Below are 23,034 nucleotides of genomic sequence, written 5' to 3'. Positions count from 1 at the left end.
GATGCAGCCATTCGGCTGGAGTCCCACTGGGCAGACAGGGCTTTTCCAGCTGTTTAAGAAAACCAGTCCCAACTTCAGCCCCTTGGTCATGGTGGAATCTGCTGTGTGAAGGAGGGGAGCAAATCCCACAGTCCAAAGGATTGGTGATGACAAATGAAAGGGCTTTTTTCCTGTGTTGATAACTAGGGGTATAAACAATAACACACATGCAGTTTCTGGAACCTAAAAATATGATTCTGAATAATATTTATATGAAGCTTTGTGTTTGAAAAGCTTACTGGGAGGATAATTGTGTCAGACTTAATTAAATGCCTCAAATACCTCTGTTACTGTTCCTAAAAATAAAATACATTCCAGATAGAGGCATCTTAGGGCTTTATTTAGACAACTAATTCTTGAATTTTGGTAATTAGTAATACTAGCTAAAATTTATTGAGTGTTAACTGTGCAGCAGGCGCTGTGCTAAATGCTATCCATGGGTTATTTCTCCTAATTGCCATACAGTCCTATGAGGTGAGATGTAGGGACTGTCATTGCCCCATTTTGCAGATTAGGCTGAGTGAGGTTAAGTGTTTCTCCAAGGTCAGTGTTGCAACTGGGACATAAACCCAGCAGTTCTGGCTTCACAGCCCATGTTAGTTTCCACTGCGGTCCAGTGTGTACGTGAATCTTTATTATGCTATTGTATTCTTCTTTCCTAAGAAGGGCTTGAGCTGTGGCTGCCCCAGAGAGGTGGCAGTGTGCATGATGGCCAGTTGCTGGCTTGCCGTCCGGTCTGGCAGCATCCGTCCTTCTGTCTGGCTGTGCCTGGTGGGATGAGAAAATGGGCAGGGTAGAGAAAAGGGGACAGTTTTCTCCACTGGTGTATAGCGAAAAAAAATTCCATCAGGCTCCTTGAAGCTTGAATTTATATAGACAATTTAGGAGAAATATGGATCAAAGTCCTTGTTCAACATTTTTTTGGGTTATAAGAAAGGAAGGAACCGTTTCACTGTAGAAGGGGCTGTGTGCCCAGTGGCCATGGGACTGTTGGCCCTCAGAAAGGTTTCTGAGGACAAGCAAGAACATAGGAGATCTGATGGATGGCGATGTGAGCGGAGGGGATGGGTGTGGGGAAGGACAGCATTCGTTCTACTCATTTGCTTTATTTTCCTTGGTTTTTCTTTCCTAGTGTTTAGCACAGTGCTCTTGGTAGGCATGCTTACACTTACGTGTGGGTGCATAGCCATCTGGGAGGGATTTTCTTTAGAGAGAAAGACTCTTCATTCATTAAACATTTGCTACGTTGTTTGAGAGGTCCAGAGGAGATGCCAGAGAGCCTGGCCCTGCCTGCGGAATTTAATCTCAGCCAGGTGGGTATGCACCTGCGTGGACTAGCTCTGGGCTGTAAGCCATTTGACCTTTGGCTAGGGCATGCCCCTTGAGTACTGTATGCCTTTTTTGTTACTTATTGTAATTGTTCTTTCTTAAGCTAAAAGCTCAGGAGAGAATACCCCCGTCCTTACCAGAGTCCTCCGTTGAGTCAAACCATGCACATTCTTGACCCACACAGCCTAGCCAATCAAAAGCCATTACGCAGCCTGGCTTCCTAGTTGTACTGCTGCCAAAAAACTGTTCAGCAGAGGCTCCGGTCGGGTGTACAGGGACACAGAACAAAACACGCTGCTCCTGTTTACATCCTCTGGCTGAGCCTCCCATTTCTCTGTACCCATCAGGGTTTCCACAGGAAGCTGTCCTGGTGGAGGGAGGGCCTGGGTCAGCCAGGATGTGGTGACACATAGCCCCTCTGCCTTTGGGGAGTTGCACTGAGGTCAAGCCGAGATCCGTATCTGGGCCCACCCTTTCCAGTCTGCAGGTTTCAAGGCCAGTTCTCCTGCCCCAGATGGGGTAGGAGGTTGGTGGGAATAGATGGGTTTATGTCCGCCTTGCACCCAGCTCCTTTTTTCCATTTCGTGCTCTTGCATGCTGTACTGGAATAAAGAGCTTGGGAAGGGGCATCCCTTACAGGCCCCCAGAGCAGCTGTGTCAGTGTTTCTGAACCCCTGCTTTTCCCACAGGGCCATGGGCTGCTCACTTGGGCTGCTGGGTCAGCCATGCCCCAGCCTTGGGAAGAGATGATGGGCCAGATGAGGTGCTGATTTGTCTGGCCAGGCCGAGCACCCAGGCATGTGTTCCTCATGTATGGTTGAGTGAATTGTTCGTCTGCCTGTGTAGCTCAGGAGTGCTGCTGACACTCATTTTTATTTAGAAATATGATGGGAGGGATGTATCCCTTCTACAAAGCCTCAAGTAGATGGCTTTATCATTTAAACAAGCCATAAGGTTAGCTGCTGTTCGCTACATACCCACTGGATGGAAGCCTGTACTTCTGGGGTGGTGAAGTCAGGTGTTAGAGTAGACAGACATGTTTGAAGCCTGGGTCTGCTCTTTATTGGCCATGGACAGTGGGCATGTCTGTCACCTCCCTGAGAGTCTGTGTCCTCATTGTATCGTACAGTTAGTAATACCTACATTAAGTCTTGCACATTTTAAGTGAAACAGCATGCGGGACTACCTGACACAAAATGCAGGTACATAGAAGTTCAGTAAATGCTGATTTCTCCCTTCGTCCTTTAGATCGCCTGAACACACACACATGCCACATTCTGTTGTCAGCTTATTCTACAAACTTGATCAAGTGGAACAAAAGCAAATCATGGTAAAGGCATTTGTAAAGGCATCCATATGATGTATGAAGCTGTGTGCTCTTTCTTAGTCTGAAAGATAAAGATGCATTCAATTGTTGAGCTTTGATGAAATGCCTACCTGGGCTACCAGTGCAGAGCATTACAGATGCATTGCATTATGAGAAGACAAGTGCGCTGGCCTGGCAGACCTAATACATGTTGGGAGAGTAACTGAACATGCATGTGTGAGACAATTAGGAATAAACATAGGCGGGGTAGAGCAACTACGTGGCTGTGAAGGGAAAACAGAGCGTAGGAAGATCTACTTTTAGATACCACCAGCCCTCCCTGCCCCACCACAAAAGAGGAAACGGTCAGTTTGGAAGCTGGGTTTATCATGGTCCTCTAGGCATCTACGTATTGTTTTCTATCTGTAGTCATATCTGTTGCACACATTCTACCTGGACAAAGGTGATAATATTATGATGCAGTAAAGTTTTTGAAGCTAGTCACTCTAGGTTTGGTCGTGATTCTCCGTAACATTGTAAGCAGTGGTGGTAATTGTCAATGATATGAGCAGTCATTTAGTGAGTTCTGGGTGCCGGGTGCTGTTCTGAGTGTTCTACACGGATTACCTCATTTATTTGGCAGCACTGTCTTGAGAGGCGGGTCCTTCCCTCTCCAAGGCACAAGGAAATTTAATGACTTGCTTTTCAGAGGTCTGTGCCTGGGATCTTAACCACTGCACCAGACTGGGTCTTCCTTGTCTTTGACAAACAGGGGAAAGAAACCCAAAACAAGACCAAGAAAAACCTCCACAAAAGGAGATAGAATAATTTATTAATAACAAACAGCATTTTTCTCTTTTGTAAATGGAAGGTGGAGGTGAGGAAAGGGTGTAGGATAGTGAAGTTGTCTCTCAAATGTCCCTTTCTAGACAAAGTATTGTGTGGTCTGTCTGGGCATCTTTTATTAAAAAACAAACTGTGGAATATGGACAGAATCCAAGGCAATTCTAAGAAACAAGTGGGTGATTAACTATCAGAGATTTAACAATAGTTGCCAAGAATTGGACTCAGGAGGAGATTCCCACAGTGGTTTGTGGAAAGTTGAACGGTGAGCCCCAGCGCTCTAGTCCTGGTGTTTTCCACATTTGAACGTAGTGTGTTGAATTCATCTCAAGCTTTTCCTTACCTTGTCTTTCTATTAATAGCACCCTCCTGGTTCTCCTATTTTGTTCCCTCGGCTTTGGAGTTGTTCAGGGTCTCTTGTGTATTCAGAAATGCATTTCAGCCTAATAAGGGATTCTCAAAAGGGGACTGAAACACGGTTTTCTGTGACTGAAACAGGGGTGAAAAAAACAGTTGGTGAAGTATATTGCCAAGGGCTTCATGCTTATTACCTTCCCTTGGTTGTCTCCTGGAGTGTTGCCATCAGAATGCCAGCTACGTGGACCTGGACCGTCAGGAATGGCTGACCCTCCTGCTCCCTCCGTGTTTTGTACCTGTGAGTGGTTTTGATGCCACAGGGCGGGGTGCTAGCGATGGGTCTCATGTCACTGGGCTAATGCTCAGGAAAACGTGAAGTGAGGTTGAAATTCATCAGCTCATACCTTTGTAGGCATTTTCTGAAGTATTTCTGTGGAAAATTAAGTTGGATTTTTCTGCATATCTGCCTGTGAGTTGACCTCGGCTTAGGCTCAAAACAGGATGCCCTATGGGTTCGTGGTGCTGGCAAGTAGGGAAGGGCAGTGATGGGGTCAGGCAGCCTTCTGCTCCCTGCCTTCCCCGAATACCTGGCTTCTGCGGCCCAGGAGGGTGGTGAAGCACCTGTGGCTGGAGAACAGTCAGCTCTTGTGGCCTTTTGCAAATCTTTGTTTCCTGCACTTACGCCCTGGTTTGCTGTTGGAGGTCAAAGGCCTTTTTGTGGGATATTCATTAACACAGCCAATTTTCTCCACTAGTTAGTCACAGAACTTTCTCTGCAAATGTAATATATAAAAAACTATGTGGAGTTGGGAAACTAGATCATTTATGACCTAGATATGCAGAATACCTTGAAATTGTCCTCACTCATTTTTACAAAATGGAATACTACAAATACTGCTTTTCTGATTACATGAAATTGTTTAAATTGTAAATTGCATAAGGAAATGCCATCTCACCCTACCATGATTTCAGAAACACTATCATGTAAAAGCCTGTTTCCTCTGCCAGGTTCTTTCAATTTCAGACTTGCAGACCAGAGCCAGTTCTTTAAAAGGCTTGTCTGTGTAAGTGAAATAATTTTCCTTTAGTAGTGGCTGTTTTGCAGTATTACGCTTACTACATTTGACTTTCTCACATTTATAAAACTAATAAACTACATAAACATAAAAGTGCTAAGTGTCAGAACCCACACCTCTTAGAAGTTTGTTTTTAATAAGCTTATGTAATTAACACCTTCAACTATATATTCATTTGTTTCTTTTGAAACCATACAGAGAGAACAGGATGATACACATACAAAAGGCCCCAGCATAGTTAATATTGGCTTTTTAAATTATGATGAAGTCATGGGTGTTTTAGAAGTTAGAACTTGGCAGTTACTTTTAAGTCTGAGGACTGACGAGTAAATCTGTTACCTTAGAGAAAAATAAGTACAGGCATTAAGCAATACATAAATTGTTTATATTCATCTCCCCAAGGGCCTGAGCACAGTGCCTGGCACAGTGCTTGTTGACTGAAAATTTTATTTTATTCCATTACTTCATTTATTCAGTGCATTTACATTGAGTCTTTTAGGCACTGTCCTAAGCCTGGATCAGTGAACCAAACTTACCTGTGCCATTATGGACTTTATACTTTACCTGTGGGAGGGAGATTTAAAAAGACATGAGTAATATGTGGACTAGTTTATATGTGAAAATTGGTAAGGAGAAAAATGAGGCAGCGAATGCGGTTGGAGATTTTGTTTACAGGAGAGTTGCTGTTTTAGATAGGACCTCTCTTGCCAAGAGGGTATTTGCGTAACCTCTGCAGGAGGTGAGGGCACGTAACTGTGCAAAGAGCGGCATAGACAGAAGGATGAGCAAGTTCAAAGGCAGAACAAGGCTGGTGGGTTTGGAGTGTCATGGAGGTAACAGTAGCCAGGGTGGCAGGGCAGTGAGCCAGGGAGAGGCTCCCAGTGAGGCGAGGCAGGAGAGAAGGGGGAATACACAGGTGTGATGGGCTTTTCAGTTCACGGTGGGTTTGGGGTGGCGGGGGAGTGGTGCGGTGGACTTTGGCTTTACTCCGCAGGAGAGGGGAGCTGAGGTAAGGCTGTGAGCAGAGGGACAGGATCTGACTTAGGTTCTAGCAGGAGCTCTCTAACTGTTGAGAGGGTGCACAGGGTGAAAGGAGGCAGCCCAGTATTTAATGTCCTAGTACAAAATAGAGCTGTCAAATTGCTGTGCTTTGCAAATGTTAAAACATGGCCCATTCTGACAGAATTAGTATTTTTAAAAAAAACTAGGTGATCTTTTAAGAGACTCCGTAGTACATTTATTTTTCTTGGTAGGCTTCCCCCACCCCCCAGTGTGGCAAACAGCTGAAATAAAAACTTGTTCTATCCACACAGCACAGAATAAAAGTGAAATTGCCCTTTTCTATTAGAACAATTGCAAAGCATAAAAAAGTTTGGGTAAGTGGTAGACATGTTCATTTCTTTCCTTTAATGAGATTGTGTCTTTGTAAATTCAAGAGCTTGGGCAGCAAGGAGGGGACTATGTATGAACAAACACTGACCTGTAAAGCTGTTGAACAAGATTTGGCTGGAGGTAGATAAAAATGTTAATTCTCAAGTAAGTGAATTGCCCTTTCTAAAAGTGTATGTTAGGTATTTAAGCATTAGATGTCATGAAAAAGCCAGAAGTGATGTTAGTAAATTCTGTTTATGGGCAAATTAGAAAATGAATATTTTCATTCTTATGATAATTGGCTTGGTAGAATGATGTGAATTCATCTTAGATTTTGTTATTGTTGTTCTTTTAGGCATAAAGATGCCTGTCAAGTTTACCGTGTAACCATGTATAACATGTAACGCACAGCAAATAATCTTCCTTCTTCTAAGATAAAGTTTTTAATCTAGGATTTAAGAACAGATTTGCGTGCTCAAGGCCCTTTTACAGAGCGCTTTCACGTTAAATTCTTGACAAACATGAAAGTCTTCCATGGTGAAAATTGAGCTCATCTTGAGGGGAAATGATGTAGTTAGGAAGGAGCTTTTCTTCCTGAAGAAATTAAAATAAAAGTATGTTATGTAATGTTTTATATGTTTATATGTATAGATGGGCAGATACATAGAGATACAGATAATATGTATGTGCCTTGAACGAGAAATTTTGTGGGGCTGATATTGTCTAAATCTGATTTTTCTCATAGGCTACAGGTCAGAATGTAGTATAGGATGAAGCCAACTGATATTTCCTGTTCCCCCCACATAACCAAGCAGGCCCTTGAGTCCCTGAATGAAGTCCTGTCCACTGATTGTTTTTGTGTGAGTGTCCTAGAGATCAAGGAGTTGGTCTGAAGAGCAAATGTCAGAAGCTAGGTCATGAAATGTGCTTGAAGAGGGCTAGGTATATAATGAATAGTTATTTGGGGATCACTTGGAGTTTTTCTAGGACATTGGGTGAACTGGTTTCTCCCTGATTTTGTAAAGAAACCACCTATTTGGGGTCACATGAATGAAGAGTCCTAAAATAGTCTCCAGTAAATAGAAGAAACAGGTTTCTCTTAGCTCATCATAGCGTGTTCCCATAAAGGGAAATGCATGTTTGTGTGGCTATCGATTGCTCCAGTATTTGCTCTGACAACACCCAAACCAGTTGCATTCCAGGTGTGTTTTCCCACTGGTCTCCCTAATGGGAATTGAATGTGGAGGAATCAACCAGATAAAGTTCCTGGTTTATTAGTACCTTTTTATATAATCTGCCTTTATTTCAAAATACTTCATTGCTTTTTCTCTCAGGATGCAAGAAGAATGTAAGACTTGAGGGACCTTAAGGTCATTGCAACAAGAAACGTTACTTTTAAACTTTTTGGTAAAGAAACTTCCATTGAATCCCAGCAAGATGTATGACATTCAGCGTGTTAAGAATTATCAACAATCAGTGGAAATAATCAGACATCAGTAACTCCTGTACATGAAAAATCATCCAACCTGGGTTGCCTTCTTTGTCTCTCGCCCCCTGACCCGCCACATCTCTCCCCTGACGTCACCTTTAGCCACTGCAGTAGCTTTGGAATTGGTTAGGCTGTCTTCTGACTCAGAGGAATTATATTTGCTGTCCTTTCTGCCTGGAAACATACTCTCCACCTCTTCAACCAGTTCTTCATTTGTTGTCTCTAATGATACATTTCATGTTTGAATGTCTTACTGACCTAGCCTGAATTTGATGTAAGGTTGGTGGGGACTGGGACTGAGACCGTAAAAGCTCACCGTTATGTATAAAATGCTGGCTTAGTGGACAGTAGGTCATCAGACAGGCAATGAATGTTATGGCCCGGAAGAGGGGAGATCAGCTCTGCTGGCTACCACTCTTTCCTTCCTTCGTGCCTGCATGTGGTAGATAGTTCTTAGGGAATTGCTAAGCGCCAGGCATTGTGATGGTGTTAGGTGCTGAGGCTGCAAAAATCATTTAAGACCTAGCTCTAGCTTTTAAGGGCATTAAAGTCTCCTGGGGACAACCACCAAATAAGTAAAAGTAATTTTTAAAATAACCCTAAATTGGAAAATTTCAAATATATACAAAAGTAGAGAAAATATTGTGAAGAACCCCCATATTCCAGTACGTAGTTATCACTCATGGCTGATATCTTGCTTCATCTCTACCTGCACCCACTCCCCTCCTTTCCCCCCATGGCTTTGAAAAAGATAGCAGACATCAGGTCATTCCATGTGTATGGAGAATGTACAGTTGACACTGATGCGATGGGAAGTTCGGTGCTGTACAGAGTCCTTTGTGAAGGATGGGCTGCTGTCTGCAGGGTCAGTCGTGTGAAGGAAGGGTGCTCCAGGCAGAGGAAGCAGCAGTGGAGAGCAGGGATGATTTAGTGCTGCGTGCACTAGTGTGATCGGCCAAAATGCATGCATGGATGCGGAGGTAGAGCCACGGAAGCCAGTCTAGAAAGGCAGACAGGGTCCAAATAAAAAGCCTGTTCTGTTGTATACAACAGACTGAGTTTATCAAAGCCTCACTGGCAGACATCTACAGTTCTCAAGATTTATATTTTTAAAGTTATGGAGGGCATGGAGTACAGAGTCCCAGAGTGGGCTGTAAAGGAAATGAGATTGGAGAGAGGGTAAATGGCTGGGAAGCTTGGTCAGTGGCTTGAAAAACTGCTCAAGGATGATGGAGGGATATTTTGAGATATTTAAGATGCTGAGAGATATTGGGGAAGAAATATTGTATTAACACTGACTGATTTGTGACACTCTATAGTAAGTCATATTTGGTTTAGTGATATCTTTGGGATTCAGTGAATGATTCCTGGGAGTCTGGTATGGCTAAAGTGGTTGATGCTAATGGAATCCTGGAATCCAGAATGAAAGTTTGGTGGGGTTGGAGAGTTCATACTGAAAACCTAGGAAGAGTAGGCATAGACATTTGTCTGCTGCTAAGGAGGTGGAGAGTTTTGATAGTTATCAAGCATAGGTTAGGGGCATCTACATTTTTCAGTACTGGAATATCTGATCAGAATCTTCAGGTTGCAAGCCATGTAGGTTTTTATTGATAGCACTGTTTAGGTATTACCTGCCAGTTCTTAAAAAATGGGGAATTTCAGCAACATCCCAAGAGTTTAAATCAACACCAGTTCTGTAACTGTGAGTGGTTATAAGCATGAGGCCTTTTGTTAGTTCTGACTAGGTCACCAGGATTTCTAAATCTCACGTAACAGTTTTACTGCCCTTAGGAGAGGTCCGAGGAAATCAGCCAGAGGCAAGTTCAGGTCTGACTCCATGTCTTACCACACGCACTTCCCTGACTGTAAGCTATGGGAGGGTATAATTTTAATAAAACATACAAACTCAAATATTGTACAGGGATTAACAACATAATCAGAAAGTGCAGAATTGTTCTCACTGAACATGAATTAATTAACTTCCAAATTTCTAAGAATATCATAAATTTTTTTTCCTCCAATCAATCAGATCTTGATGGGCCAAATGATTAAGAATGCCCATATCCTCATGATATGTGCCAGAGGCAGCCAGAGAAAGCATGAAGTGATTCATATTAATCAAAATCTGTGAATCTGGTTTGAAATTGTGACTTCATTCCCACCCAACTAGCTTGCTTTTGCTCTTCTTTCCAATCTAGGATTCTTTTAAGCTCAGGCCAGTTTAGAAATGAGAAATGAGTTCAGTCTAAAATTGCCATCTGCTAATTCCACATGTCCATTTTGAGCATGAATCTGTACTTGAACTTAGAACAAATTGTCTATGTTCCAGTCTTCTCCCTGCATTTTCAAGTTCTGAGAGCTCCTGTGAAATAGTCTGTTGAGACATTGATAGACCAGCAAATTGGATCTTTCAGTGCCTTTAATTTCCCAAAAGACCTTACACTAAGCACACAGTTTAGTAAATCTTTTCAACAAGTTTCCATGACCTAACCATATCATTGTATTAAAATAAAGACCATACTTGGCTTTTCTGTCTAGTAATAATAAACATTATTGTTTCTTGATTTTTATATTGTATACTTAGCATCTAGCACAGCACCTGGAATGTCATAGGTGTTCAATAAATATTATTTGAATTAATGAAATAACCTGTTAGGTGTTGTTGATGGAAGAGCATAATTTTGTAGCTCTGATCATTTTCTTTGTCGTACCTGACAATCAGTTTGATGTCAATTTGTAGCTCTGATCACTTTTTTTATTATACCTGCACACTCTCCATGAAAGATGCAGAGAACACCTTTTTCGTCCATTTTGTTGTAACTACTTACCTCATAGCCAGGAATCTGAGTTTCCATATTCAGACCAAGCTTTTCAAATTCCTTCCCAGCAGATAATCAGGGATTACTAGTTTGTGCATAACATTTTGGTAATAACATTTTTGGTGAAGATCTCAAACGTTTTCTGTCTTACGGTCGAGCAGACTGCATTGGGCCTGAGGCAGGAAGATGAGAAGGGAAAAATTCTTCTGCTGTGGCTTTAAAGCTATCCAACCACTGATGACGGTTCCCTAAGAGAGCAGGGAGCACAGAAGAGAAATACCCAGGAGCACGTTGGAGAAGCATCTGTGTTGAGGGGTCAGCTGAGGAAGAGGGGTTGAGAGTCTGGAGGAAGCCCATGGACCGAGGCTCTAGAGGACCCCCACGGTATCCTGGGAGGCACATTCCATCAGTGATACTCATAATTTTTGTCACAGATTCACTGGAAGATGCTTTGTACATTGTGACCAAGTTTAGTTACACATAATAACTGAAACAAATATTGCAGGAAACAGTACCCTTTCTTCATGGATGTATGCCAACACGTTCTCTCATTCTCTTCTGTTCTGTGCTAGTCTGTGTTCTGCAATGTTATTTAAACAAATGCTGGTCTCAAATGTCCACATTTATCTTAGGACTCTGCGGTGGCTTAGGACTGTATCAACCCAGAAGCCAGAAGTTGATCAGCAACAACCACAGTTTGTAGACTCTGCAGATTGGCCGTGGTTGACAGGCATCAGGGCAGCTCCCGTGTGGTGTCCCTGATCTGCTTGCTTACTTTGTGTTGTAAGTGGAGCCGGGGTCTGTGGCCAGTTCAGGTCCTGCCAGCTCTCTTTTATCTTCTGGGAGTCTGCAGCTGCGCATGTGTGTAGGTCCATCAAGAAGAACTCCCGCTTCTCCTTGTAGGTCACCCGTGGCATCAGTGCTGGATTGGATGAGAAGCAGGCGTGGCCTCCAGTTGTCTCTGCGGTTCCAGTGTTCTCATGGGCTCTGTTTTGACGTTGAACTTTCACGCCCAGCTTCCTTCATAACTGCCAGCCTGGCTGACCACAGTGACTTCAGGGTCTATACCAGGTCCTGTACTGGCCGTTTCCCCAGCTCGTGTGCGTCTCTGACCAGCTTTGCCTGCACAGCCCTGGCAGGTCACGGTCTACAGGGTGAATGCCACTGCAGTTGCTTATCCATTCAGGAACAGGAAAGAATTTAGAACTTTTTATTTGTACTTGATTTTAATCTCATTTAAAATGCCTATTTTTTATGCATTTCCAATGTAAATGCTTCTAGTTGCACTAAAATAAAGACCATACTTGACTTTTCTGTCTAGTAATAATAAACGTGAATGTTTCTTGATTTGTAAATAGATATAATTTATATTAGTAAGTCCTTATAGTTGTATGTAGATATGTATTTATAATTATGTGATGCAAAGGAGGTTCATGCCCTTTTTTTTTTATCTTTTAATTTTTCCCCAGACTTTCGAAGTCTATCTACTGCCTTAAGAAGCAGTTGGTGAGAGAGTGCTGGAAAGGAGGGAGTAGCCACTCCTGCCTGCCGTGAGGCCGTGTGTTCTTGTGGAGGGGATTTATGTTAACTGCTGATGCATGGTAGTGGGGGCCATGGCACCAAGATTGTATTTGCCAAAGCAGGGATAGACATAGGCTCTGGCAAGTTCTGGTTGTTTTTGGAGCGAGGTGAGTGGAGGATGTGAAATCAGCCCTCCGGCCACCTGCCATGTGGGTGTGTATCCCCAGGGCCCTCCATCACCACCAACCAGAATGATCTCATGTTATCCCTTTAGTGTATGTTTTTGGTTGTTATGTGTAAAAAAACTTCTTTCTGAGAAAACTTTTCAGCTCAAACCATCTGCAGCAACGCTGGGTATGGAACTTCAGAGAAAAATAATTTGAGGTCAATTCTTATATAGTCAGTGAGTTTCTCGGGAATGATGTGGTAGGATAGGATGATGGAGTTGGTGTAAACAGGGACATCTTATGGATTCAGTGAAGCTGAACAGGGAAACCAGAATTAAAATATTCTTTTATAGTGGTAGCAGTTTCATCTGAAAGGTTGCTGCAGGTGTTTATCACCTCAGAATCTTTAAACAAGCTAATTAAGAGTGAAAACACATTGTGAATTCAGACAAGAAATCAGTGAGGCTTCATTGATTTCTTCAGTGGATTCGGCTTGAAGGGTGCTAATGTACTGATGTGTATCTGCATCCCTCTCCAAAACACCAGGGAGCATTGTAAGCATAGCATATAATTTCTATTTCATAAAATATGTCACATATGTACTTATGAACAGGAAAGGTAAGAGACACACTAAATAAATGGCAGAATTCTATTCTCTTTCTTCCCTTCAACTTTGGGGATTCAGAGCAACACACTGAGTTTTCCCTTGGGACTCTGTCTTAGAGATACATAAAATAGCAGGACCACGAGTTTATTTGCATTCATTTGCATGTGATCTGCATACAGAAGTACAGATTATAGTGTGTCTCCTCCAGTTTTTCAGACTTTTTTCTTTTTCTTGTTTTCCCCCCTTAAACCTGTTAAGATATTCTAAACCATAAATGGCATCTGAGGAAGAAGAGAGCAAAAGTAATGACATAGATGCCTTCTGTTTTCATAGTTCTTTTAGTTTTTCCATTTACCAGGGACAGAAATACGTTGGGATCAATAACAGAAATACTGTTAAATCAGTTGTTGAGAGAACAGTGCTGTTACTTTGCTTCTTAATTTCTGCAACAGTCCACCCCACCTGACTCGTTTGGTTCAATGCCCCTTATCTCTATAGTGTTATGTTAGTTGTATAAAATGTGAGTGTGTGTTTGGTATAAGTGTGCGCTGTGGCTCCATGGAAGATTCCACAAGGTTTTCTTCTTTTGAGAGGCCTCTGGCACTGGGACCGCAGATTTAATTTGATGTTCATACCAAGTGAAATGGTTGGTCATATGGACAGATACTGTGGCCTGGTTTTGTAATAAGGAAAGGAAAGATAACTTGAATCTGCATGTATTTGTTTGTTTGTTTTTGAAGACAGGGGTGGGAAAATTCTCATAAAAAAGTAATGTGACACAAAATTTCATAATTTACTAAAAAAAAATTGTTAGAGGAAATAATGTTTCCTCTGTTCCTAAAGTTGAACAAATATTGCTTCAGCCTAATGCATGAGAACCAAAGGGGAAACATAAGAAGGGAAACGAATTAGACAAGTAATAAACTTTGTAGCAGAAAGCATGAACACCTTGAAAGAAAAATGTTTAAAAAGGAATCAGTTGCTGTTGTTAGAATTTTGTTCTGTAACATCAGTGCCTCTTGACATTAACATTGTGGGGTACTGAGTTAGACATGAACTTCACATCCCAGAAGAAAGAAGTACTAGGTGTGGTGCTGTCGAAGCATCGGCTGCATTATTTACATTCCTTATAGTCTAATTGTGCAGATATTTTTAGTAGAAGTAAATATTTTCACTGAGTAGGTTTGTACTGTCTCAAGAACAAGTTGGATAGAAATGTTGCAGCGGTTTCCAGATAGTTCTGAAAAAAGCATGGATTTTGAGTGGATCAAGAGAAAGACATCATGTGGTTCATTGGTTCCATCTGATTGGGATGGACAGGATTCTGTTCTGGGAATGGCAGGACAAGACCTAGTTTTTAAAAACATTTTATTCTTTTGCCTTTCTTGGCGTTTCAGTCATCAGCACTGATGAAAGTGGCAATTATGGGGACTTGCTGCACATCTGGAAAGTGATTTGGGAACAGAGAGGCAGCTGTGCCTCTGAGTATTATTTATTTATTACCTGCTGAGCACCAGGCGAGGAGTGGACATTGCAGCATATTGCAGGGTGTGAAATGTTTGCTGTCTTTGGCCTGAGTGGAGCTGAACACCTGGTTCTTCCTCATGAGCAACCGATATATTTTCCAAGCCCCCAAATTATTGGGGAGTCTTGAATGACTGGGAGTGAGGGGTAGGAACTTAAACATTTCCTCTACTTTGGGAAAAAGTTTGACCTACAGCTGAGAAATTTCACACTGAACAGTTGGCTTTGAAGGTATTGCTTGCATATATGAGAGAGAAGGAGACATGGGGAAAAAAGTAATTTGAACAAAACTGCATAAATAATGGATTAAAAAATGTTTAGAGTCGCTTTGATTAGTCCAAGAAAACAGTTGGTTGTGGTAAGTTGTACAGTTCATAAGCATGAAAGCTGGGAATTTTTGAGAAGGCAGAATTCCAGATTGGAGTGCCAGAGAGAGAGAAATTAATTTCCACTTAAGAACAGCAAGTCGTAGGTCCCAGGCCAAAGGGAATTGGGCTGCCTTTAGCATTAGCTTCAGCAAGCTCACTCAGGTATTAGAAGATGGGGATGTTGGACATGGTCCAGGGTGGCAGGTATGTTTCCTCTCCTGGAAGGGTGAAGGTAGCAGTTTACCAGAGTCCAGGGTCTTCAGGGGCCCCGGCTCTGGTGGGGAGTGTCAGGGTCAGGGTGATAACTTCCCTCAGGTGATATCGCAAATCTCGTCCCCTCCACCTCCCAGCACAAGGGAAGGGAGCGCCCTGGTCTTCCCCAGTGTGCTGGGAGGAGCTAAGAAACAGGAGGCTCTTGAAGAGAACAGGGTGGTGAGGGCTGTTTTTTTGAAGTGTGAACAAACCATCCTAGGTTACTAGAAGGCAGGTGCCCTGATGTAAAGGTAGCCCGGTTCCCTTGCCCTGGAGTCATCTGGGGGCCCGCCACTGGCCAAGGCAGCTGTGACCTGCAGCCCTTACCTCCAGAGCCACTTTGCTGTTACAGTCCTGGCTGACAGCAGCAAGTGGTCAGTCAGAGCAGGTTTCCCATGGGAGCTGCTCATTCCTAAAACTTCCTCCAGAACTTTCCCCCAGTTCTTCTGATCTTGGAACTGAGGTGAGTGGGGTGGGAGAGGCCTACTTTGAGGGCAGAGTCCACTGGCTCCCCTAGGCTTCCCAGTCTGCAGGCCTCAGCTCCTTTCTGGACTGGACTGGGACTGTGGGGGCCGAGCTGAAGGATCCCGAAAGGCAGGCTGTAAGCTTGGGGTTTATTTTGTAGGGTGGGTGTTGGATGGCATGGATGACTTGTAGGGGCAGGAGAGCCAGTCAGATGTCTGTTTAGAAGGTCACTTTGGTGGCTGGGTCAGTGGCAGGTGAGGCGAAGGGAAGAAGGAGACAGAGAAACCAGGTGGATGGTGTAGGTTTTTGTGTTGAGGCCCCTGGGACCTGTGTGGTTGAGTTGACCCTGCTGAGTTGAGGTGAATCAGGGCAAACCTTGATCAGAATTGGTACCTCGTGCTATGTTTCAGCAACCACCTTAAGATCTTCCACCCTGGTACCCTCCCTCCTAAGACTGATTCTATTCTCAAGCAGTTTCCTTTACTGAAGGCGAGAAAGCTAAGGCCACAAGGCTGGTGGACTCCGGGCCTCTCCTCAGAGGCTCAACAAGAGCTTTCCATCTTGACTGATGTTATTTCTCTATTGGAAACGCAATAGACATTCTGAAGAGGAGGGTAGGCTCTGCCTCCTCTCCTCTGTCAGTCCAGCCTGCAGTTGCAGACAGACAGACTGTATGAAGGAAGTGCTTTTGCCCAGACATGTTCAAATGTTCAAACATCTTACTGGTCTTAACAAGAGTCCTTCTCGTTCTCCCTAATGGACACATTGAGGTTGTTCCCTCAAATGTACAACATGTTGCTGGTGGGAAAGGAAGTGTCTTTTCTAAAAAATTTCTTTCAATTTCTGTTTCTCTTCTCTCCCAGTTCTGTAAAGTCAGTGAATGCAGAAGTGGGCTAGACAAGATCATGTGCTCGGATCCAGGCCTCCCGATGGGGTCTTAAGCAGAAAGCCTTTTGGGGACTCTTCATCCCAAACCCTGCTTTCATCTAACCGTGCTTTGCAGGATTAGACATGTTGCTGTGTATGACGTGCTAACATTAAGTATGTGACAGGGCTGGCCAGTGTCCTGTAAAATGGAGAGTGTATAGGTACCTTTATGGCTCTCTGAAAGTTAGCATTTTCCTTGGTTGTCTTCATAGGGTGGGTCATTTATTCATAGCAAAGAAAGGACATGTTGGGAAGTGTAAAGGGGCAGGGAGATGTTTTTCTGAATGAATGAATGAACACAGGAAATGGCATAAGTTAACAAATGTATACAGCATTTCTTTCCTTCTGTATGTATAGAGGCATGTGTTTAGTAATCAACTCCTCTAAAGGAAGACTAGAGTCACAAACTATCTTGTAGTGGATATTAGTAGCTAAGTAAATTTTGAGGACTTACTATGTACCAGGCAGACTGTGGGGGACGGGGACTAAGTTCTAAGAAACTCATATGTTACTTCATTGCCTCTTACTGTGGAGTGGGTACTATTACTAATCAGTGTTACCAGAGATTAGGAACCATGCCTAAGGCCCTTGCACAGCAAGTGACAGCAGAGCTGGGTGTGAACTCAGGAGTGTGGACCCCAGAGCAGCTACTCTGGCACTTAGCTCAGTGAAAAAACGCAAGTGTTTTTTTATTTATTAATGTGAATTTGTAATGTATGCTTTTGCATCTGTACTGACTCAAGAAATAAGATGCTCCACTTTTTAAGGGTCTCCTGGGAGGGTATGGCTCAGGTATGTGCCAGATGCAGCATTGCCCATGGGCTCCTGGATTCTCAGGTTCCAGTCAGATCTTCTGGGAGTGGGGTCCTGGCATCCAGCTTTCTCACAAGCTTCCCAGGAGGGTCCCACCAAGCGACTGGGCTTTGGAGAGCCTCTTACTGACTGCCATTGCTCACAGTACTTCCTGGGCGCTTCGTAGCCCTGCTGGGTAGGCGGAGGTGTGGGGGACTTTGGCACCAGACAGGCCCATTCAGAGGCCTGGCTTCCTTGCTTGTTAGCCCTATGATCCCTAGGCTGTCACTCAGCTTCTTTGAGCTACTGTTTGCCCATCTCTACAGGGAAGAAAAATAGGTCCTGTGTCCTAGTGCTTCCTGAGGATTAGGAGATGTCATGTGTAAACTACCCTGATGGATTGGATATTCACCACTTAATGCTGTTAGCCACTGTGAGCATAAGCACTGGGGACGAGGGGCTTGCAGGTGGACTGACTGCCTTTGTTCTCTTCTTGTTTCTTCCTCCTGCTCTCCTCACCCTCAGGATGGCTCCCTGGGAAACATCGATGACCTGGCGCAGCAATATGCAGATTATTACAACACGTGTTTCTCTGACGTGTGTGAGAGGATGGAGGAGCTGCGGAAACGGCGGGTTTCCCAGGACCTGGAGGTGGTGAGTGAGTGGCACTGGGAATACTCTTTTGCCCAGCAGGGTGCCCCTGCTTCTGCTGCTGGCCCAGCACGCCCCCCTTGGCCTTCTAACAGCCCTGGCTGTGCCTGGAGCATCTGCAGGCTGCTACACTAGTTTGGGAAACCAAACATTCAAATCCCTAAAGGACTAACCCAATGCTGCTGTATTAAACTGAATGGGTATTGGCTAGGGCAGTATGACCAAATATTTGAATTAATGAAAAGACTAGATATTATTTGTGTTTTAACTTAAGGGAAAAGGCTGTTTTTACTGTTGGCCAGTGCATACTGCATTTTTACTGACTCCAGGCCCAGAGAATGCCTAGGCTAGTTCCCCCTCCCTTCCTCCTTCCTCCTTGCCTTTTTTTATTTGAAAAAGAAAATAAAACTTAAAAGAAGCAAGAAACCACCCTAATCTCTCACCTGGTAATAACAATGTTGGTGTTTTAGTAGATCTCTGTTCACTGTTTTTCCTGGGCATTTTTATATCAGCAATATAATTCTTGGTTTTTTTTTTTTTTTTTTTTGAGAGGGCATTTCTCATATTTATTGGTCAAATGATTGTTAACAACAATAAAATTCTGTATAGGGGACTCAATGCACAGTCATTAATCAACCCCAAGCCTAATTCTCAACAGTCTCCAATCTTCTGAGGGATAACGAACAAGTTCTTACATGGTGAACAAGTTCTTACATAGGAATAAGTTCTTACATGGTGAACAGTGCAAGGGCAGTCATCACAGAAACTTTCAGTTTTGATCACGCATCATAAACTATAAACAATCAAGTCAGATATGATTATTCGTTTGATTTTTATACTTGATTTATATGTGAATCCCACATTTCTCCCATATTATTATTATTATTTTTTTAAATAAAATGCTGAAGTGGTAGGTAGATGCAAGATAAAGGTAGAAAACATAATTTAGTGCTGTAAGAGGGCAAATGTAGATGATCAGGTCTGTGCTTATAGACCAAGTATTAATCCAGGCTAGACAAGGGCAAGAAAACATCCACGGATGCAGAAGATTTCTCTCAAAACAGGGGGGGTGAGGTTCTAAGCCTCACCTCTATTGATCCCCAATTTCTCACCTGATGGCCCCCCTGCGACTGTGCCTGTCTTAGGTTGTTCCTCCCTTGAGGAATCTTACCTGTCTCTGGCTTAATTCTTGGTTTTTTTTTTTTTTTATTTATTTATTTATTTATTTTTTTAATTTTTTTTTAATAATTATTTTTTATTGAAGGGTAGTTGACATACAGTATTACATTACATGAGTTTCAAGTGTACAACACAGTGGTAGAACATTTATATACATAATTCTAGGTTCCAGCTATCACCCTACCAAGCTGTTACAATATTTTGACTATATTCCTTATGCTATACATTACATCCCGGTTACTAATTTATTTTACCATTGGAAGTCTGTCCCTTTTTTTTTTTTTTTTTTTTTTTTTGTGAGGGCATCTCTCATATTTATTGATCAAATGGTTGTTAACGACAATAAAATTCTGTATAGGGGAGTCAATGCTCAATGCACAATCATTATTCCACCCCAAGCCTAATTTTTGTCAGTCTCCAATCTTCTGAGGCATAACAAACAAGTTTTTACATGGAGAACAAATTCTTACATAATGAATAAGTTACATAGTGAACAGTACAAGGGCAGTCATCACAGAAACTTTCGGTTTTGCTCATGCATTATGAACTATAAACAGTCAGTTCAAATATGAATACTCATTTGGTTTTTATACTTCATTTATATGTGGATACCACATTTCTCTCTTTATTATTATGATTTTTAATAAAATGCTGAAGTGGTAGGTAGATACAAGATAAAGGTAGAAAACATAGTTTAGTGTTGTAAGAGAGCACATGTAGATGATCAGGTGTGTGCCTATAGACTATGTGTTAATCCAAGCTAGACCATAGCAATAAAACATCCACGTATGCAGAAGATTTCTCTCAGAGCGGGGGGGTGAGGTTCTAAGCCTCACCTCTGTTGACCCCCAATTTCTCACCTGATGGCCCCCCTGCGACTGTGCCTGTCTTAGGTTGTTCCTCCCTTGAGGAATCTTACCCGTCTCTGGCTAACCAGTCATCTTCCGGGGCCATACAGGGAAATGTGAAGTTGGTAAGTGAGAGAGAAGCCTTATTGTTTGAAAAAGTTAGCTTTTTACTTCTTTGCATATTTATGCCCTGTGGCTTCTATGCCCAGCATTTGTCTTGAGGTATCTTTACCACTTGGAAGAATTATGATACTCGGTAAATTTGATATGAGGCACGAATTCTATTTGAGGGTTGTAATTAGGAAGGAAGAAGAAAACCTATAGAAGTAGCAGGTGGAAGAAAACATGGGAAGATTGATTATTTCTTTGATATATCTTCTTGTAGAGTAACTTCAGCATGTATAGGTTTTAAGCTACTACTTAAATTGCACACACACATTAACATAATAGGAGTATAGTTACATAACCAAAGCATATCTGTAATTACTAGCCATCTGCAGTGAAACCAAGAAAACCAGTTAGGCACCTTAGGCATTTGTGAAAACTTATCTATGATATGGTGGATATTGTCCAAATGAACTTGAACAGTCTGAGAGAAATCAGACAAATTAAAACAACCCATTCCTGGGGACTGTTCACATGCCATATGTTCTTTTAACAATAAATAGTTTGTAGTTGTAAGACTTTGGAGCGCTACAATTTGCACTTCTCCAAATTCTTGGTTGAGTTCCAACAGTATAGATCCAGTCCAATTTTGTTGTTTTACTGTATGCACAGGCCAGCTTAGATATCTCCTTCCTCATTCCCATGGCAAGTCCAGGAACTGGTGGGATGAGTGCATCTACAGCTGTAGCAGTGCGTGGATCTTTGTTGGGGTTTTTTGATGATCATCTTCTGGCATGAGTCTTCCCAAGAGTGCAGATGTTGGAAGTTCTTTTTCATATCGTATCTTAGTTCATTTTCGGGGTAGCCCAATTAGGCTTTGATCCTCTGTATAAACACAAACAGACCCTTTGCCTACACTTTTATATGCCCTTTATACCCTTGTGTAGAACTCGTTGGAGGTTACCACACAGGAACTGCCCTTTTTTTTTTTTTTTTTTTTTTTTTTTTTTTGCTATCACTAATCTACACTTACATGACGAATATTATGTTTACTAGGCTCTCCCCTGTACCAGGTGTCCCCTATAAACCCCTTTACAGTCACTGTCCATCAGCATAGCAAAATGTTGTAGAATCACTACTTGCCTTCTCTGTGTTGTACAGCCCTCCCTTTTCTCCTACCCCCCCATGCATGTTAATCTTAATACCCCCCTACTTCTCCCCCCCTTATCCCTCCCTACCCACCCATCCTCCCCAGTCCCTTTCCCTTTGGTACCTGTTAGTCCATTCTTGAGTTCTGTGATTCTGCTGCTGTTTTGTTCCTTCAGTTTTTCCTTTGTTCTTATATTCCACAGATAAGTGAAATCATTTGGTATTTCTCTTTCTCCGCTTGGCTTGTTTCACTGAGCATAATACCCTCCAGCTCCATCCATGTTGCTGCAAATGATTGGATTTGCCCTTTTCTTATAGCTGAGTAGTATTCCATTGTGTATATGTACCACATCTTCTTTATCCATTCATCTATTGATGGACATTTAGGTTGCTTCCAATTCTTGGCTATTGTAAATAGTGCTGCAATAAACATAGGGGTGCATCTGTCTTTCTCAAACTTGATTGCTGCGTTCTTAGGGTAAATTCCTAGGAGTGGAATTCCTGGGTCAAATGGTAAGTCTGTTTTGAGCATTTTGATGTACCTCCATACTGCTTTCCACAATGGTTGAACTAACTTACATTCCCACCAGCAGTGTAGGAGGGTTCCCCTTTCTCCACAGCCTCGCCAACATTTGTTGTTGTTTGTCTTTTGGATGGCAGCCATCCTTACTGGTGTGAGGTGATACCTCATTGTAGTTTTAATTTGCATTTCTCTGATAATTAGCGATGTGGAGCATCTTTTCATGTGTCTGTTGGCCATCTGTATTTCTTTTTTGGAGAACTGTCTGTTCAGTTCCTCTGCCCATTTTTTAATTGGGTTATTTGTTTTTTGTTTGTTGAGGCGTGAGAGCTCCTTATATATTCTGGACGTCAAGCCTTTATCGGATGTGTCATTTTCAAATATATTCTCCCATACTGTAGGGATCCTTCTTTTTCTATTGATGGTGTCTTTTGCTGTACAGAAGCTTTTCAGCTTAATATAGTCCCACTTACTCATTTTTGCTGTTGTTTTCCTTGCCCGGGGAGATATGTTCAAGAAGAGGTCACTCATGTTTATGTCTAAGAGGTTTTCGCCTATGTTTTCTTCCAAGAGTTTAATGGTTTCATGGCTTACATTCAGGTCTTTGATCCATTTTGAGTTTACTTTTGTATATGGGGTTAGACAATGGTCCAGTTTCATTCTCCTACATGTAGCTGTCCAGTTTTGCCAGCACCACCTGTTGAAGAGACTGTCATTTCGCCATTGTATGTCCATGGCTCCTTTATCAAATATTAATTGACCATATATGTCTGGGTTAATGTCTGGATTCTCTAGTCTGTTCCATTGGTCTGTGGCTCTGCTCTTGTGCCAGTACCAAATTGTCTTGATTACTATGGCTTTATAGTAGAGCTTGAAGTTGGGGAGTGAGATCCCCCCTACTTTATTCTTCTTTCTCAGGATTGCTTTGGCTATTCGGGGTCTTTGGTGTTTCCATATGAATTTTTGAATTATTTGTTCCAGTTCATTGAAGAATGTTGCTGGTAGTTTCATAGGGATTGCATCAAATCTGTATATTGCTTTGGGCAGGATGGCCATTTTGACGATATTAATTCTTCCTAGCCAGGAGCATGGGATGAGTTTCCATCTGTTAGTGTCCCCTTTAATTTCTCTTAAGAGTGACTTGTAGTTTTCAGAGTATAAGTCTTTCACTTCTTTGGTTAGGTTTATTCCTAGGTATTTTATTTTTTTTGATGCAATTGTGAATGGAGTTGTTTTCCTGATTTCTCTTTCTGTTGGTTCATTGTTAGTATATAGGAAAGCCACAGATTTCTGTGTGTTGATTTTGTATCCTGCAACTTTGCTGTATTCC

General features: G+C 42.3%; 1 protein-coding gene across 3 annotated transcripts in view; it reads left to right on the top strand.

Moving 5' to 3' along the window:
* Positions 1 to 23,034, top strand: part of SASH1 (SAM and SH3 domain containing 1) — a 180,310-nt gene that overhangs the window by 22,424 nt on the left and 134,852 nt on the right. For all 3 annotated transcript variants that reach the window (XM_057489115.1, XM_057489116.1, XM_036906907.2), the window contains exon 2: positions 17,778 to 17,906. In XM_057489115.1, the coding sequence (XP_057345098.1) occupies positions 17,778 to 17,906 (129 nt within the window). The remainder of the gene's footprint in view (positions 1 to 17,777; positions 17,907 to 23,034) is intronic.

This window comes from Manis pentadactyla, chromosome 12 (genome assembly GCF_030020395.1).
Source record: "Manis pentadactyla isolate mManPen7 chromosome 12, mManPen7.hap1, whole genome shotgun sequence".
NCBI classification, from domain to species: domain Eukaryota; kingdom Metazoa; phylum Chordata; class Mammalia; order Pholidota; family Manidae; genus Manis; species Manis pentadactyla.
This window is presented reverse-complemented; position numbering and strand designations above follow the sequence as displayed.